Source organism: Schistocerca gregaria, chromosome 7 (assembly GCF_023897955.1).
Source record: "Schistocerca gregaria isolate iqSchGreg1 chromosome 7, iqSchGreg1.2, whole genome shotgun sequence".
Lineage (NCBI taxonomy): Eukaryota > Metazoa > Arthropoda > Insecta > Orthoptera > Acrididae > Schistocerca > Schistocerca gregaria.
In genome coordinates, this window is record NC_064926.1 from 345066939 (window position 1) to 345085573 (window position 18635).

General features: G+C 37.5%; 1 protein-coding gene across 2 annotated transcripts in view; it reads right to left on the reverse strand.

Annotated features, from left to right (window-relative positions):
• The window catches only part of LOC126282127 (protein mesh), a 272702-nt gene that overhangs the window by 132588 nt on the left and 121479 nt on the right, over positions 1–18635 (reverse strand). For both annotated transcript variants that reach the window (XM_049981598.1, XM_049981597.1), the window contains exons 10-12: positions 14530–14811; positions 9840–9972; positions 1565–1712 (exon numbers count right to left, since the gene is read on the reverse strand). In XM_049981598.1, coding sequence (XP_049837555.1) covers positions 1565–1712; positions 9840–9972; positions 14530–14811 — 563 coding nt within the window. The remainder of the gene's footprint in view (positions 1–1564; positions 1713–9839; positions 9973–14529; positions 14812–18635) is intronic.

Sequence of the window (18635 nt, forward strand, 5' to 3'; positions counted from 1 at the left end):
CTTAAAAAGTAAACTTGCAGATAAAATAAACACAGTAATTAAAAGTCTGAGACATGGAGAATAGATTTGAAAAACTTGAAAATAAACTACAAACTCATGAGAAAACTGTGGAGATGGTCAGCAAACAAATAGAGGATGTAGAAGATGAACTGGAAAATAAAGAGGAGACTGTAGAATCTGAATTTGGGGAACGAATTGAAGCACTGGAGAAGACATGCAGAACTTCGAACTCCAGACAAATGATTTCAGTTTATAAGTTTCTGAGCTACGAACATAGTGGAAATATGGTGACTGTGATGTCGTGAGCTGTTTATTGCCTGCCACTGCAGTGCTAAAACTATTTACAGATTCGATTGGACCATTGTGTGCAGGATAATCATTCACAAATAAGCAAGCTTCTATGAATAAAGCAACGATATAAATCTAACATGTGCTAAACACTCATTAATATCCTTAATTCTCAATTTCATTGCTCAGTTTACTCTTACATATCTGTATTTCACTGACTGATCTCATAGGCCACCCTAAAAATTGTTTATGTACGCACATAAAGCAACAGTGTGCAACGAAACCCCTGTGCAGACAAGCCATTTAATAGGTTGTGCACTCACCCTCTACTGAACTGCAAGCAGCACTATTTACTGCTAACTAATGGTAACGTTGCAAACCAAATTCACTGTTTCATTGTGTAACATGATAGTGATAGATGTCTCTTTGGTAGCAGTCATTTCTTAAATATGCTACTTGGAAGAAATGACACTGTGATGTCAGCATGTTTTTCCTGCACTGGGCTGAGGAAAAGGCTTTTTCTCAGAGGCAGCAGAATGACATATGAATGGTACGAGAACCTGCATACCTCTTCCAGGTAACAGAATTCTTTAGCGCTCTCTCTCTCTCTCTCTCTCTCTCTCTCTCTCTCTCTCTCTCTCTCTCTCTCTCTCTCTCTCTCTCTCTGTCCGTTTTTGTGTCTAATCTGTGCCTGTGATATTGGCAATGGCACGTCTCACCTCAATACCCCTTTGGTATGGCCATGACTTTAAAATAGACCCAGTGAAAATTGCAAGGATTGGACTGACAGTTTGCTGGTTACAGTGACACAATCTTCATATTTGTTTGAAGAGCATTCCTGTAGATATGCCTGATGTTATCCTCAGTTGCACAGCTGAGCATCGAATTAAATACAAAAACACAGATTTTTCTGGTGACAATGTGATTAGAGGCTTCCCCTGTAAATATGTAATTCCAATTCTCCTTGACTATTCTGCTCGATTGAAAGATTGGTTCTTCACAAATTTTTGGCAACCAGACTTGGTGTCAACTGACAAAATGCACACAGAACAAACATTCCAACCCAGCACAGCAGAGAAAATTTAAATTAATATCCAGTTACAATGTTTCACTCATACCATACAATTATTGTGGCAACAGGGACTATGAAAAAGAAATTTTGTGTGTACAGGTGCTGAGGAGAATGGAAAAGTCATCCTATAATGAGATTAGGAGAGCTACTATTCACAATAAAATGAGAAAGTAAAGTAATGAGTATATTACTGCTTACACATACCTACGGCAGGTGCTTGGTAACCTATACAATCCTGTGTTGGGCGTCTTTCATATCGATATGTTTCACAACCAACAGCTTCAATATTCTGCCAGTGGCAACAGAAGTAATATGGAATCATGTCATGAAACCACTGCGAGAGAGTGGGGACCTGAAAAAAAATTTAAAAAAATAGGTGTTATAGTCGTTGACAGCTTTCTGAACTTCACTTCTTATACAACAGATGTATTTCAGAAAATAGTGCTATGAGTGTAAGCCTTGTAGCTTTGTAGTACTGGGTAGTTATAATGAAACTTTCCCTATTTAACAAATGATAACAACGAAACTAATTACCACACAGGTACCAAACTTGGTAGCATTAATGTCCAGAGTATGGAGCACATTATTTCCATGTGGCACAGTGCCACCATATAGTTCCAACTATGGCCACCAGGTGCCATGATTCATCATTGAATTCATAGTCTCACACACCTGACCAACTAGAGTGCAATTGTTGATGTGTCAATTTGAGCTTGGACAAAAGGAGCAGGACATTACTGGCCAAGTTCTATTATCAAAACAACAGTAATGCTGCAACTGCACTTCTAGAATATCTTCAGCTCAAAGGATTATGGAAGGGTCCTCTTTCTCCAACTGCTGTGCAGAGCATGATGAAGAAGTTTGAATCAACTGGAGAACTGGGCATCGCTCCGGGAAGAAGCCAACAATCAGTTGCACAACAGGTTGTTGATATAATCGCTGTTACTATGACAGACAACACCACATGCCATTCCCGATCAACAGGCAGTGCACTTGCTGTGTCACACAGATGAACATCTCATGGTCCACTGTCTGAAAGGTTCGTCAAACCATTCTCAAATGGTATCCAAACAAGATCCATACTGCACAGCAGCCTGCACCACAGGACACACAACGACATGTTGACTTCACTCTCTACTTTCTCACAAGGATTGAAGTTGACAAGGGCTGGCCCTGGACCATCCTATAGACAGACGAAGCTCATTTTCCTCTGATGGGTGAGGTGAACAAACAGAATTGCCGAGTGTGGATATCTTCACCTCCAGTGACAGTGCATTAAGTTCCTCAGTATGGTGAACATGTCACCATATTCTGTGGCTTCACGGCTGTCTTCATCATTGGCCTATTCTTTTATGAACAGGTTGGCGCTCAACCAGTGCAGTGTGACTGGCCAGCATTACTGTGATACTCTTTGCCAACATGTCATACCAGCCTTACAGGAGAGAGACACATTTAACTCAACAGTTTTCATACAAGATGGGGCCCCACCATTCATTGCTCATGATATTCACCTGCTCCTCAGAAACACATTTGGAAATGATCAAATTCTCAGCCAATTGTTTCTAAATGCTTGACCAGCATGATCACCTGACCACTCCCTGTGATTTCTGGTTGTGGGGCTACCTGGAGAACAGGGTTTACCGGATGAACATTCACATAAGTGCTGATCTGAAGTGCAGCATATTAAGAGAGGTAGCCAGCATACCTATGGACATGCTTTTTTCTGCTGCGCACAATGAAATCCTGAAAACTGATGGGTGCCATATCGAGCCCCTTTTGTAGTGGTAATGGTACCAGTATGTAATGGTATAATGCACTGTAGCAGCAGATTAAAAGTATTTCAATTGAACTGATTCTTCATTATTTCTCTTCCCCATGTCCTTGGCATTAATGTTACCAAGTTTGGTACTCATATGGAAATTAGTTTCCATGTTATAATGTGTTAAATAAGGAAAGTTTAATTATAACCACCTAGTACGGGGTGTTCAAAAAGTCTCTCCGCAGTGCTGTATGGCTGTTAGCTGCACTTGTCATATGACTGATCACCTGCCTAGGTTACTTCCCTTCAAGTGGATATTCTGTACCCATTAATAGGAGGACTTGTGTTAAGTGAAATACTGAATGGTTATTTTCAAAAGATGGTGCAACCGCGCATATAGCTTGCGTTTCAATGTCACTGCTTGCTGATGTTTTTGGTGATCGCATAATTTCACAGGGACTTTGCCCTCCACGATCGCTTGACCTAACACCACCTGACCTTTTCTTCTAGAGTGGAGCAAAAGCAACTGTCTATAAAAACCGTCCAATATCTAATGATGAATTGAAAACTAAAATAACCACTTTCACTGCTTCTGTTACAGAAGAAATGTTATAGCTTGTGTTTGGAAACATGATTAGACAAATTGAATTGTCTATTCAACAACAGGGGGGACGCTTTCAACATTTAATGTGAAAATTTGTAAGTAAAAATGATTACTCAACAAATTAACAACTTGCATTTCACTGAGTTTCATTTCGGTATATTCACTGCAGCATACGGCATGTGCAGCTAACAATCATACAGCACTGCAGAGAGACTTTTTGAATACCCCTTATATATATTAATTATAATTTTTTCCCAGGATGCAAGAGGATCCACAGCAAAAACAAATTTTCTAAATGACAATAATGTGCTACACTATCTGTCATTATTTAGATTAAAATACGCAATTATCTTTTTTGGTGCTCTACAGTTTTGGCTGTGTAGCCATTTTCAAGCACAAAGTATATCTGGTTAGTCAAAACTTACATTGGTCATATATTGTTAAAATCTAATACTCGGATCTTAAAATAAACAAGATAGCACCAGGTGTTTCTTGAATAGTTACTAAAGACTAATCTCTATGTCAAGGGTTGTGTATTATCTGTCCTTTTTCTTTCTTTTTTCATCCATTTTTTCATACATTCCATATTTCAAATATTTGCAAGTTGTGTGAAAAATGAATGATATCTCACAAAAACTGATGAAGCTATTTCCAAATACTGCATTGGAAATAGTACAATAAAAGGAAACAGCTATAAACAGATAAGCATTGAATGAACTTATCGATAGCGAGGAGAAACAATTTCTTGGGTCTGTGATCATTTTGAACTGGTAAAAGAAGTGCTGAGGGGCAAACAGACTATATGTATGACTACTGATGTGGAGCGAGATGCTAGTAATAGTGATAAAGAGACTGTTTATTTTTTCAATCAAGGTGTTTGTAGATCCGATCAAGAACAATAATCTTGAAGAATTTGAAATGATTAAGGATACACATTAACAGAAGAAAAGGGAATCTATTTATTGCTGTTCATGATTATGCCATTTCAGTTTAATCAATTAAAAAGAAAGCTGCTGCTTTGAAAAATGTTACTGACTCCTCAGTTATACTATAAAGAGTGTTTCATAATTCCTAATTACAGGCTTTGATGTGTTGCAGAAGAAACTTAGTAGATAAAGTTTTGATAAGGAACCCATGTCCAGAATATGTACCATTTAGATATAAAATAAATTTGAAAGCTGAATCACTTTCAAATTTCCCACTTCACAGTATGCACAAAAACTGAGAAGAGAACATAGTCATCAGTCCCTGTTGTAATTATAACATCACATGCAATTTGCATCTGACAACAGCAATGGCTCTGAGCAACTGCTTTGTTCACATCTAGGAGGACTGACTGACAGGTGTTCCATGAACACACCATGCTCTCAGCTTTGAAGAGGAGGTCCTTTGCCATACAGAAGAGAAACCAACAAAAACAACTTGAAATATCGCCCATGAGGTGAACTCCAACAGAGCTCAATGGTCAGAGCTCACAGTCTCCATTGCACGTGTATCATGAAGTGGGAGGATTGTAAGTGAGCTGATCTTCAAACCTATTTTCCATCCAAGTGGTGCATTTATACATATGTGTTCCTTATCAAAACTAAGTCTCTCTTTTGTAATCTTAATAACCTTTGTGTGTGTACATCTGCAGCATTTCTCCAAGCCAGGATGCCATATGAGAGGTGTGAATGGACTAGTCCACAGCACATTGTTTGCAGGAGGTGTGAATGGACTAGGCCACAGCACATTGTTTGCAGAGTGTGTCCGTTTACTGACTTTGACATTTTTCTCATCAGAAATATGCTTGAACCTAATTTGCTGCACATGTTACTTATGTGATTCTTCCATGTCATAAACCTATCCACAGTTACACCTAGAAATTTATAGCTGTCTGTCTCCTTTAGTTCTAGGTCTCCAAGCCTGACTGTGATGTTGTCCAAAGTATGTTTTTTGCTTGCATGTATCTGAATATATATTGTTTAGTTTCTATTTATAAAGAGATTGTTTTCCCTGAAATAATTGTTTCCACTTTTTATATTTAGAGAAGCCTTCTCTTGCAGGTAATCTGTTGTACAACTGGTAACAACAAATGAAGTGTCATCTTCATGCATGACTACACTATCACATACTTAAAAGCAAAGATTTCAAGACTTACCAAGCGGGAAAGTGCCGGTAGATAGGCACAATGAATAAAACACACAAACACACACACAGAATTTCGAGCTTTCGCAACCGGCGGCTGCTTCGTCAGGAAAGAGGGAAGGAAAAGGAAAGATGTAAGGATGTGGGTTTTAAGGGAGAGGGTAAGGAGTCATTCCAATCCTGGGAGCAGAAAGACTTACCTTAGGGGGAAAAAAGGATAGGTGTATACTCGCGCGCGCGCGCGCGCCCACACACACACACACACACACACACACACACACACACACACACACACACATATCCATCCATACATACACAGACACAGACACAAGCTTGTGTCTGTGTATGTATGTATGGATGGCTATGTGTGTGTGTGTGTGTGTGTGTGTGTGTGTGTGTGTGTGTGTGTGTGTGTGCGTGCACGCGAGTATTTACAAAGTAAAATAGTTCCCCATTTGGATCTCTGGGTGGGAACTACTAAGGAAGATGTCATTATTAGGAGAAAAAAGGTGGCATTATATGGATCAGAGCATGGAAAGTCAGATCCCTTAATCGGGTAGGTATGTTAGAAAATTTAAAAAGGGAAATGAATAGGTTGAAGTTACATATAGTGGGAATTAGTGAAGTTTGGTAACAGGAGGAACAGGACGTCTGGCCTGGTGAATGCAGGGTTATAAATACAAATTCAATTAGGGGTAATGTATGAGTAGGTTTAATAAAAAATAAGAAAATAGGAATGTAGATAAGCCACTATGAACAGCCTAGTGAATATATTACTGTAGCCAAAATAGACATGAAGCCCATAATAGTACACGTTTATATGACAACTGGCTCTGCAGATGTGAAGGAGATTGAGGAAATATATGATGAAATAAAAGGAATTATTCAGCTAGTCAAGGGAGACGAAAATTTAATAGTCCTGGGGGGAATGTAATTTGATAGTAGGAAAAGGAAGAGAAAAAAAGTAGTAGGTGAACATGGACTGGGGGAAAGGAATAAAAGAGTAAGCTACCTGGTAGAATTTTTGCACAGAGCATAATTTAAGCATAGCTAACACTTGGTTTAAGAGTAATGAAAGAAGGCTGTATCTGTGGAATTGACCTGGCGACACTGGAAGATTTGAGATTGATTACGTAATGGTAAGACAGAGATTTTATAACTGGGTTTAGAATTACAATAATGCTGGAAGCTGAAGAAATGAAGTAAAATTTGTGCCACAGCTAGGACTCAAACCCTGACCATAACACCACTGCAGCACTATGGCCAATTGTGCAGACCACTAAATGAACTACTCAAGTTGAAGGCCTCCCCCCCCCCCCCCCCTCCCAAACACAAACATCTGCAGCTTCTTTTCCCCATAAATTGTTAGCATTGTATTGCTGTAAATTGGTGTAAACGTCAGCATTTCTACCTAGTAAGCAGGGAGACCCAGAATTATCGCAGATAAAGATGAGACTTATGTGTCTCAGAGAAAATTTAATTGTAAAATCTTTACAGGTTTTGGATTAAAAGACATTTCCAGGGGCAGATGTGGACTCTGACCACAATGTATTGGTTATGAAATGCAAATCAAAATTGAAGAAACTGCAAAAAGGCAGGAATTTACGGAGACTGGACCTGGATAAGCTGAAAGAACCAGGGATTTCAGGGAGTTCTAGAGGGAGCATTATGGAATGATTGACAAGAACAGGGGAAAGGAATACAGTAGAATAATAATGGGTAGCTTTGAGAGATGAAATACTGAAGGGAGCAGAAGATCAAGTAGGTAAAAAGATGAGGGCTAGTAGAAATCCTTGGATAACACAAGAGATATTGAATTGAATTGATGAAAGGTGAAAGTATAAAAATGCAATAAATGAGGCAGACAAAAGGGAATACAAACATCTAAGAAATGAGAGCAACAGGAAGTGCAAAATGGCTATGCAGGAATGGCTACAGGACAAATGTAAGGGGTTACATAGATGCTGCCTACAGGAAAATTAAACAGACCTCTGGAGAAAAGAGAACCACCTGTATGAATATCAAGAGTTCAGATGGAAAACCAGTCCTAAGCAAAGAAGGGAAAGCAGTTAGGTGAAAAGAGTATTAGAGAATCTATACAGGGGAGATGTACTTGAGGGCAGTATTATGGAAATGAGGACTTAGATGAAATGAGGATGGAGATATGAATATGAAAAATTTACAAAGCACTGAAAGACGTCAAGTCAAAACAAAGTCCCAGGAGCAGACAAGATTCCATTAGAGCTACTGTCAGTCTCGGAAGGACAAAACTCTTCCATCTGGCGAGCAAGACATACAAGACAGGTGAAATACCCTCAGACTTCAAGAAGAATAGAATTAATTCCAAAGAAAGCAGGTGTTGATAGGTGTGAAAATTATCGAACTATCAGTTTCCTCAGACTTCAAGAAGAATAGAATTAATTCCAAAGAAAGCAGGTGCTGATAGGTGTGAAAATTATCGAACTATCAGTTTGATAAGTCATGACTGCAAAATACTAACACGAATCCTTCACAGAAGAATGGAAAAACTGGCAGAAGTCGACATCAGGAATGATCAGTTTGGATTCCAGAGAAATGTAAGAATACATGAGGCAATACTGACCCTATGACTTATCTTAGAAGATGGATTAAGGAAAGGCAAACCTACATTTATAGCATTTGTAGACTTAGAAAAGCTTTCGACAATGTTGACTGGAATACTCTCCATCTAATTCTAAAGGTGGCAGGGGTAAAATACAGAGAGTGAAAAGCTATTTACAACTTGTAAGAAAAATTTGGAATATTAATTAAAGTCCTGGGAGAAGAAATAAAAATTTCGAGATTTGCCGATAACATTGCAATTCTGTCATAGACAGCAAAGGACTTGGAAGAGTTGATGAGTGGAATAGACAGTGTCTTGAAAGGAAGATAGAAGATGAATCCAACAGAAGCAAAATGAGGACACTGGAAAGTAGTCAAATTAAATCAGGTGATGTTGAGGGAATTAGATTGGGAAATGAGACACTTCAAGTAGTAGATGAGTTTTGCTTAGTGGGCAGCAAAATAACTGATGATGGCCGAAGTAAGGACAATATAAAATAAAGACTGGCAACTGCAAGAAAAGCATTTCTGGAGAAGAGAAATTTGTTGACATTGAGTATAGATTTAAGCGTCAGAAAGTACTTTCTGAAAGGATAAACAGTTTACACAAGAAGATAACAGAGACTTTTGAAATGTGATGCTACAGAAGAATGCTGATGGTTAGATGGGTAGATCACATAACTAATTAGGACGTATTGTTTAGATCTGGGAGAAGACAAATTTGCTTACAACTTGACTAGAAGAAGGGATCAGTTGGCAGGACTCATTCTCAGGCATCAGTGGATCAGCAATTTAATACTGAAGGGAAGTGTGCAGGGGTAAAAATCATAAAGGAAGCCCAGGAAATGAATACAGTTAGCAGACTCAGAAGGATGTAGATTTCAATAGTTACTTGGAGATGAAGAGGCTTGCACAGGATCAAGCAGGATAGAGAGCTGCATCAAACCAGTCTTTGGACTGCAGATGACCGCAACAACAAAATGTGTTTCTTTGTAAATACGTCTCTTGAGTGCTAATTTAATTGTTCCTGCCTCAACAAATAATAAGCAGCTATTTATTTTGTGTCTTACACAATGTTAATATTCAGTGCAGACTTTCATACTGTGCAAAATACTGTTTGATATTTAATTATATGCTGTAAGTGTATCACCCCTGTATTTGCTGTTCTGTTGTGAAACTGTCTCCATGGATAAATGAAGGAAAAGTGAAGAAGCAAGCCATCTAGATGTAATCATCAAAGGGAAACTTGCATTATTTCCATATCATTTTTGAAGTACATCTAAATTTCCTAAGCCATATAACATGTTTCAGGTATAACAGCTGCTGAAAAATTATTTCATGATACTACAACAAATTATTGATTCATTAGTGAGTCACAGACAAATAATTTTGGAAACAGTGTGGCGTACCTTATTAGGTTCATTCCATGGGAGCTGCCCGAAGTTATGTGATCGATGTGGACGGCTGCCCCACTGCTGGTCATACGTCATCATCAGATATCCCTTCTTATCATAGCAGCACTGTTGCTCTGATCCTCCCATACTGTACAAAAGAAGTGAAAATTAGTGATATAGTTACATTATTCTCTATCGGAAATATCTGCACTGACAATTTCGCAGCTAAAAATGTGGCAGTTGAGATCAATCAAAATTGTCACATTCAAGTAATCAGTTATAAAGTGGATAAGATGCAATACTCTCTTTTGAGATGAAACAATGTATTGCAGGTACACATAGTTGTAATGAAAGTAAAATAAAATTAATTAATATGCAAAGATAAATGAAAATAGGAATTCATACCTGGATCTATACGTATTGTGAGTGATTACATTAAACATTCAGGTCATCCAAGCAAATTTATAGAACAGATTCAAATTTTAAAGCATAAGTTATGTTCTTCTATATAGTCCTTGACACCAGTGTTGCTATTTCCAGATATGCCTTGGGAGAAACTCTGGTTGCCATGTACAGAATTAATTTTTGGCAAATACAGAAGATTTTAGTCTGGTCTTGAAGGCATGCCTGGATAGCCTAAATGGGTAAAGTGCCTAATAATAAAAGGTTCAGGTATGTGGTTCAAGATAAGGAGGTTCCCAACTTTAACAGGAAGAATAATCAGGCAAGAATTAGTGATGACCCTAGGATTATAGAACAAGCAATAAAATGTGTATATCATTTCCATAAAGTGTGGAACATGAAAGGTAATTTGGACATGAAGTGGGACAAGTTCTGTGATGTCAGAATGTTGAATTTTACAGAACAAATCATTCGCATACATGAAAAGTGATTAAGTCTTGATGCTTTGTTTTTGATATGATTTGTTATAATAAAATGTTAGGGAATGATATGCTGGTGGTTAACATGGTACCACATATAAACTGTGGAACACATGATGGAAACATAAACCTCTTCGACCCATATCTTTGTGTATATTCACAACTGACATACAAATGAGAACTTCTGATATAAACTTGGGAACATATGAAGGCAACAAGTAAGAAGTACCTATTTTGTTGACATTAGAGGCATGTGCATACATAATGTATTTTGAAACTTAGTTCCTTTCAATTTGGAGATCTTCCATTCAGTTCTCACGCAGACAGAAGCTCCTCACAAATGTTTTTAACTCTGTTTGATTGTTCAAATATGTTAGCAATGAGATTTTGTCTAATAGGAAACATGGAGTATTTTTAATGTCCTGTTTGCAGTATGTTAAGTCCCTCTGAATCTATTAACACCTCTGCAATGTTCTTTGAGATTATCTCCACACTATTTTGAGAACTGTTACTGAAGTTAATGCACCTATTTTGTACCTGTACATTTTCATAGAAAATTCTATATGGCTGACATGCTAGATACCAACAACTGTCACTAAAGAGTACAGCAGTCTCAGATCACATTGGCAATAATGTCTTGCATTATTGTTTCTTAGCACTGATCAATCACCCTACCAAATAAATCAACATTCCAGTCCAATCTCTGTTACCTTTCATGTCTCATATAAAGATGGCTTAAGGCTGTGAGATAAAATATTATACAGCAGTCTTAAATTGGCGTATGAATCAACTGGGATCTATGCTTTATGCTCTTAAAGAGAGGTAAAGGATATTATTTCCTGGTATGTCCATATGTTGTACACTACAGAGAGTTGAGAACAGAAAGAAAGTGCACTAATACATATTCATAGGATGATAACAAGGTTCTAGGTCAATTTTCTGTTTGCATTTGAAAAGAAAAGACAAGTGTGTAAACATGTAGCCTAGATTTCTACATATAGATGAGAGTATTTATGAAAATGTCTCTAAGTTCTAGGTAAATTGGAACAAAATGGAAACAAAATATGCACCTGAAGAACACAATCAAGATAATTGGAAGACACAGAATAAAGGACATAAAATTAAGGAGTCCCTTGCCCTTCTTTACATTTCATATGCACTGATGACTCCCAATTGAAAAACATGCAGAAAACATCTGCTCCTGTTTATTCCAGTTATTGCCATAGGGAGAAGTATCTGTGATGCCAACAATGAAATGTTAACTCTACACATTACGCGAAAGCAGTGGTCAATTATGTACTTATAATTAGACTCTAAGAAGACTTTCAGGGGCATAGCTGATAGGAATAGCTGATCTGAGGTTCAGTCTTGGGTTCCTTATTGTTCTTAATATATGTTAACGACTTGCCACTAAGTATTCATGAAGATGCAAAGCTAGTTCTTATTGCTGATGATACAAGTATAGTAATCACACCCAACAAGCAAGAATCAGCTGAGGAAATTGTAAATAATGTCTTTCAGAAAATTATTCAGTTGTTCTCTTCAAACAGACTCTCACCAAATATTGAGAAAACACAGTTTATACAATTATATACAGTAAATGGCATAACATCACTGATAAATATAGACTATGAATAGATGTCTGTTGCCAAGGCAGAATACTCAAAATTTCTGGGTGTGTGCATTCATGAGAAATTGAATTGGAAGAAACACATCGATGATCTGCTGAAACAGTTAGGTTCAGCTAGTTATGCTATTAGGGTTATTGCAAATTTTGATGATAAACATATCAGTAAATTAGCCTACTATGGCTATTTTCATTCACTGCTTTCATGTGGCATCATATGAAAGCAGTGAATGAAAACTAGGCATAAAAATAGTTTTTCAGTTTTTGGTATTACTTTTTTAATTTTTTTTATTTATTTATTTTTTTTTTTTTTTTACATTGTTGAGTTCTGTACAACCATGTGTAGAAGGTTCTGGCTGAGAATTTCTGATTTTGTACTGTTGAGTTCTGTACATTACTAATGTGTGGAAAGTTCTGACTGAGAATTATGAATTATTTAGGAATAAAGGATATGTCTCGCTGAGAGGCAGAAGCATTGCATCATCGTTATGTCAACTGAACACAATGTAGGGAGACAGGTGTGTACATGTGAGTGAGTGTCGTGTGTTTGAGAGCATGTTTCTCCTACAAGCTTGAAAAAGGAAGCTCATTCTGAAAGCTAGCAAAGCTCTGTATCTTCTGTTTGTGTACCTATCAACGACACGGCACTTCTGCCTTCCATTGAATTGTCTCCTTTATTCCCAAATCATTCGTAATTCTAAATAATTTGTAATTCTCTTTACATTAATGTATATTAGTAGCTTCTCTTCTACTACTAAAAGAAGTTACTGTGTGTTTGGTTGGTGAGTTAGTAAATCACTTTATGTATAAACACTATTTTGTTGTGCAAAAATAATTTGTGTCTATATTTTGAGATTGCTTACAATTAGTTTCAAATTGATATTTTGAAACTAACTGTAGGCAATCGAAAAAACAGCCTTGAAATATTTTCATAAACGAAATTAAATTTATGTATAAACTGATTTGTCACCTAGCCAACCAAACTCACAGCAACATCATTTAATTAGAGATGGCAAGCCACCAATATACAGTAACGTAAAAAGAGCCTTATAGATTGCACACCTTAACTTGGCTGCTCTGTGACCAGTGAAAGCCAGCTGACTTCATGTTGCTACAGAATGTTTACACTAATTGACAACCTTAGCTACATAACAGTGCTGTGCACCACCGCAATAAGTAACCATTGTGAATTTAGTGTTGATTCATGTAAGATATTTTTCATAGAGACTGATAATATTATTTACAAAATTGAGTGAAGAGGCTGTACCTGGTCCTTCTAGTGACTCACCATCAACTTTTGTGTCATTACTGCTATGCATTAACACATTACATGTTTGATGTTTGGATAATAGGTGGACCTGAAATACAGTAATTTTTGTGTGCAAACACAACCAAAGCTTCAAAATGAAATGATAAATAAAACTCAGTGTTAGGTGGGTCATCTCAGTGTCTCACTTCTGCCTTCATAGGCAAAAACACACTAAACATAATGTTGCCTGCCAACTACCTTCACCCACAACCGGAAACCAGTCAATGCCTGTTGATGTCATTTGACTTACTCCCATCAGCGACTTTGCTTTGAGTCTTTTGACAACACTTTGTTAGTATACTGACACAATTGTTAATAAAGTTTTAAATTGAATGGATGAGTGTGTGGAGAATACAGATAACATTATTCCAACAATTGTATTGTGGATACTTGATTCTGTACTAAAATAATCTGGAAGTTACCTGTAACTGCTCAAAGCTTTCATTCACAACTGAATCAGATGATTTGTTAAGCTGCAGTGAATTTTTGAGTATGCAGCATTCCACTGAGATGTGTTTTATATGAAGAAATAATTATACTTTTTAATGATGTCTGACTGAAACTACTTTGTTCCATTTTTGAACAATGTCCACTCAGCTAAAGCTAGGCCATGTCCATCAAAAAAGGTCGCATAAAAAATGTATAATCTCTTTGACTGTTACTATAGTCTGTCATGATTAGTATTTATTTCTTAAAATATCTTCATGCTAGTGATCTACATTTTCAGAGTCACTTTGTTTCATTCTAAGTGTCTCTACAAACATTTTTACTGTATTAATAAATTATATGTGATCAAATAAAGTGGCACGTTGTCTGAAAATCTTGATTCATTAATCAAAGTCATAGATTATTTATCTTCTGTATTACATAGAAATATTTTACACAGACCTTGGAATCCCTGATCGAAGACAGTGTACTGCACCCTCATGGTAGAAACACTTATGATTGGCATCCTTATCACAGTCGTAGTCTGGCATGAAGCGGCCCTTATCAACAAGAGCATGCTCCAGATCACAAGGACACTGTGGGATGTCATTTGCAAAGCTCTTCAAGTAGCGATCATTCATTAACCAATTATCACACATGTTTGCAGGCCAGTCTGTACCATACTGTCTTTCCCATTGTGGACCAAAGTACCACCCAAGAGGAATAGGACGACTCCATATGACACTGAAACAATTAACCATCAGACAATGACTACACTACAAAAAATGACAAATGCATATACAGTGCTGCATCAGATTATCTGTTATTCAGTGACAGTTCTTATTTGTGTAGAAGCCATCACAATTAACAATGTTCTATGCTTTGCCTCAATTTTTGGTTCCATTCCAAATATAAAGTGGAATATGTAATGTGACCTACAGTGTTGAATAAATATGGGCTCACATTACATATTAACCAAAAATTTGAAATTTCAAACAAAGGACATTTTAAAAACAATATATGTTGATAGACACACAAACATACACACGAAATTCAAGCTTTCGCAACAAACGGTTCCTTCATCAGGAAAGAGGGAAGGAGAGGGAAAGACAAAAGGATGTGGGTTTTAAGGGAGAGGGTAAGGAGTCATTCCAATCCCGGGAGCGGAAAGGCTTACCTTAGGTGGAAGAAAGGACAGGTACATACTCGCGCACACACACACACACACACACACACACACACACACACACACACACACACACACATATCCATCTGCATGTACACAGACACAAGCAGACATTTGTAAAGGCAAAGAGTTTGGGCAGAGATGTCAGTCGAGGCGGAATACAGAGGCAAAGATGTTGTTGAATGACAGGTGAGGTATGAGCGGCGGCATCTTGAAATTAGCGGAGGTTGAGGCCTGGTGGGTAACAGGAAGAGAGGATATACTGAAGGGCAAGTTCCCATCTCCGGAGTTCTGAGAGGTTGGTGTTAGTGGGAAGTATCCAGATAACCCGGACGGAGTAACACTGTGCCGAGCTGCGCTAGCCGTGCACCAAGGCATGTTTAGCCACAGGGTGATCCTCATTACCAACAAACACTGTCTGCCTGTGTCCATTCATGCGAATGGACAGTTTGTTGCTGGTCAAAATAAAACACTCATTGTAGCCCAGTCAATGGAGAATAAAAATAGGGGGGAAAACTGTAGTTGTAACTTTTTTGACAATTCTAGTTGGAATGTCATGACCAACATACTACAAATCCTAACTGATGGGGTATGAGTGTTGGGATGGGGGGGAAGAGAGTGTTTAAAAGTCATTTTTTAAATGTTTTTCTTGATTACTTCGAAAACAAGTGTTTCTAATGAAAATGTTTTGCAGCACAAAATCAAACTAAATTAAGTTTCCTGCATAAAAAGGCCTTATTCATTTTTTTCTCTAGAACTAACTGTTTAAGCCTTGCATGGGATGGAACAATTGCAGATTATTAAAAATACTGTTTTAATAGTATAAAATAGTTTTACCTTTAGATAAAGTGGGTTAAAGAAAAATATTAAATTTTTGTACATCTAAGAGTACAGCAGAGCTGTATTAAGGGAAAAATTGAGTTCTGGGGGTGTAACAGGGTGAAGTGAGGATTATGTGGCGTAGAAGTGAGAAGGAAGGTAGGCCATCAGATTGTGTTCATGCAGTTCCAAGGGCTGCAAACTGAAGGTTGAACAGATGATTCGCCACTCTATGTAACCCAGTACATCACAAGAATCAGCTTCAGGATGTTTCACATAGTTATACTTCTATAGTGCTCCTCATGAAGCTCTGGCAACACAGTGTGTTTATTTTTCAAAAGATGCATTAACACTACATGGGATGAAGAAATGAGTTACTAGTAACACTAATCCAAGAAACACATATGGACAGAAGTATGAACATCTCTACACAGTGTTCTACTCTGTTGGAGGAGAAATTGTTTCTTAGCCAGTATGTATACCAGCGTTAGTGTTCTTCCTGAAAAGACAACTTTCCCTACTATGAGTGCTGCTTGATTTCAGTCTATTTGCTGCCCAGTTCTCTTATGTGAGTAGACAAAATAACTTCACTGAAAGCATGTTTATATAGTAGAGCTATTTACAGCTTATTAAGTGAGTAATTATTTGCTGTTGTTAAGAGAGCTATTACGTGAGAAAGCTCAACAGCAAGTGTAACTAGTCTACTGATTGAAGAACCCCCCCCCCCCCAAGCATAACTCACTGACAACATGTACTTGACGATGTTGACTTCATTGTCTTCACTGTCACTGTTTGGAATAGTTTCCATAGCATAATAGGTTAAAATGCATTACCCCAGCCTTAGATCTTTCAATATCTGAAGAGAACCAGAGGCTTAAATTGCGTTCCTCCACAACAGAAGCAGGTCACCTAGGTGTTACAGAACTTCAGATATTTTAATATTTTATCAGTTATATGTGGTATCGAAACACCGTGTGGATAGGGCCTCCCATCGGGTAGACCGTTCGCCTGGTGCAAGTCTTTCGAGTTGACGCCACTTCGGCGATTTGTGTGTCAATGGGGATGAAATGATGATGATAAGGACAACACAACACCCAGACCCTGAGTGCAGAAAATCTCCGACCCAGCCGGAAATCAAACTCGGGCTGGTAAGTATGACATTCTGTCGCGTTGACCACACAGCAACCAGGGGGCAGACGTTATATGTGGTGACTTCAATATTAATGTTGTAAATGATGGTGCAAGAAAACGGATATTGGTAGAAATCCTAAATTCATATTATCTGATGCAGACTGTGTTTTTTACTGGATAGGGTGCAGGGGAACAGTATCACAGCCATAGACAATATTTTTATTCATTCTTCATTACTAGATGGGCATTTGGTCAGTAAAAGGGTGAATGGTCTTTCAGACTTTCGGACCATGATGCACAAATTTTAACACTAAACGGCTTTTGTGCTAAAACAAATGCCACATATAATTACAAACTATGTAGGAAAGTTAAGCCAATGACAATAGAGAGTTGTTTAAACCTAGTCAAGGAACAAGAGTGGTAGGGTGTTTATAGTGTCAATAACATAGATGACAAATACAATGCTTTCCTTAACACATTTCTCATGCTCTTTGAGAGTTGTTTTCCATTAGAACATTCTAAACGGAGTACTACCAGTAAAAGGCAACCTAGGTGGCTGACTAATGGATAAGGATATCATGCAGAAAAAGAGGGAATTATATCAAAATATCAGAAGTGGTCACAATCAAGCTACAGTAGCCCATTAAAAGCAGTATTGTAAGGTGCTTAAAAATGTTATTAGGAAGGCAAAGAGTATGTGGTATGCAAACAGAATAGCTAATTCACAGGATAACATTAAAACCATATGGTCAGTTGTGAAGGAAGTGTTTGGTCAGTAGCACAAGGTTGATGATATGAAGTCAGTTCATAGTAAAAATATTTCTGTTACTGATAAATCAGATATATGTACAGAATTTAACAATCATTTTCTGAGCATTGCTGGTGAATTAAAAAAAAAGTGTTTCTGCAGGGCATTGTATAACTTTCTTGGCAATTGCCTTTTGGAGATTGATGTCTGAAATACTCCTCTGTGATACAGACAAGGGTGAGATTGAGTCAATAATTAAATCACTGAAGACTAAGGACTCTCATGTATATGATGGAGTGCCTAGCAGAATATTAAAGTACTGTGCTGCACTTGTTAGCCCTGTATTTAGCCATATTTGTAATTTTTCCTTTAGGAATCCCTGAATGATTAAAGTACTCAGTAGTAAAATCGCTTTAGAAAAAGGGAGAAAAGGATAATGTAGATAATTTAGACCTATCTGTATGCCATAATTGTTTGCTAAAGTTATTGAAAAGCTTGCATATGTGAGGATAATTGATCATTTTATGTCACACAATTTGCTATCAAATGTACAGTTCGGCTTTAGAAGCCATTTAACAACTGAAAATCTCTTATCTCTGTGAGGTACTGGATGGGTTAAACAAAAGGTTTTGAACACTAGGCATAAGAATCATACCTCCAACTTGTTGCAGCAAAATAATTTCC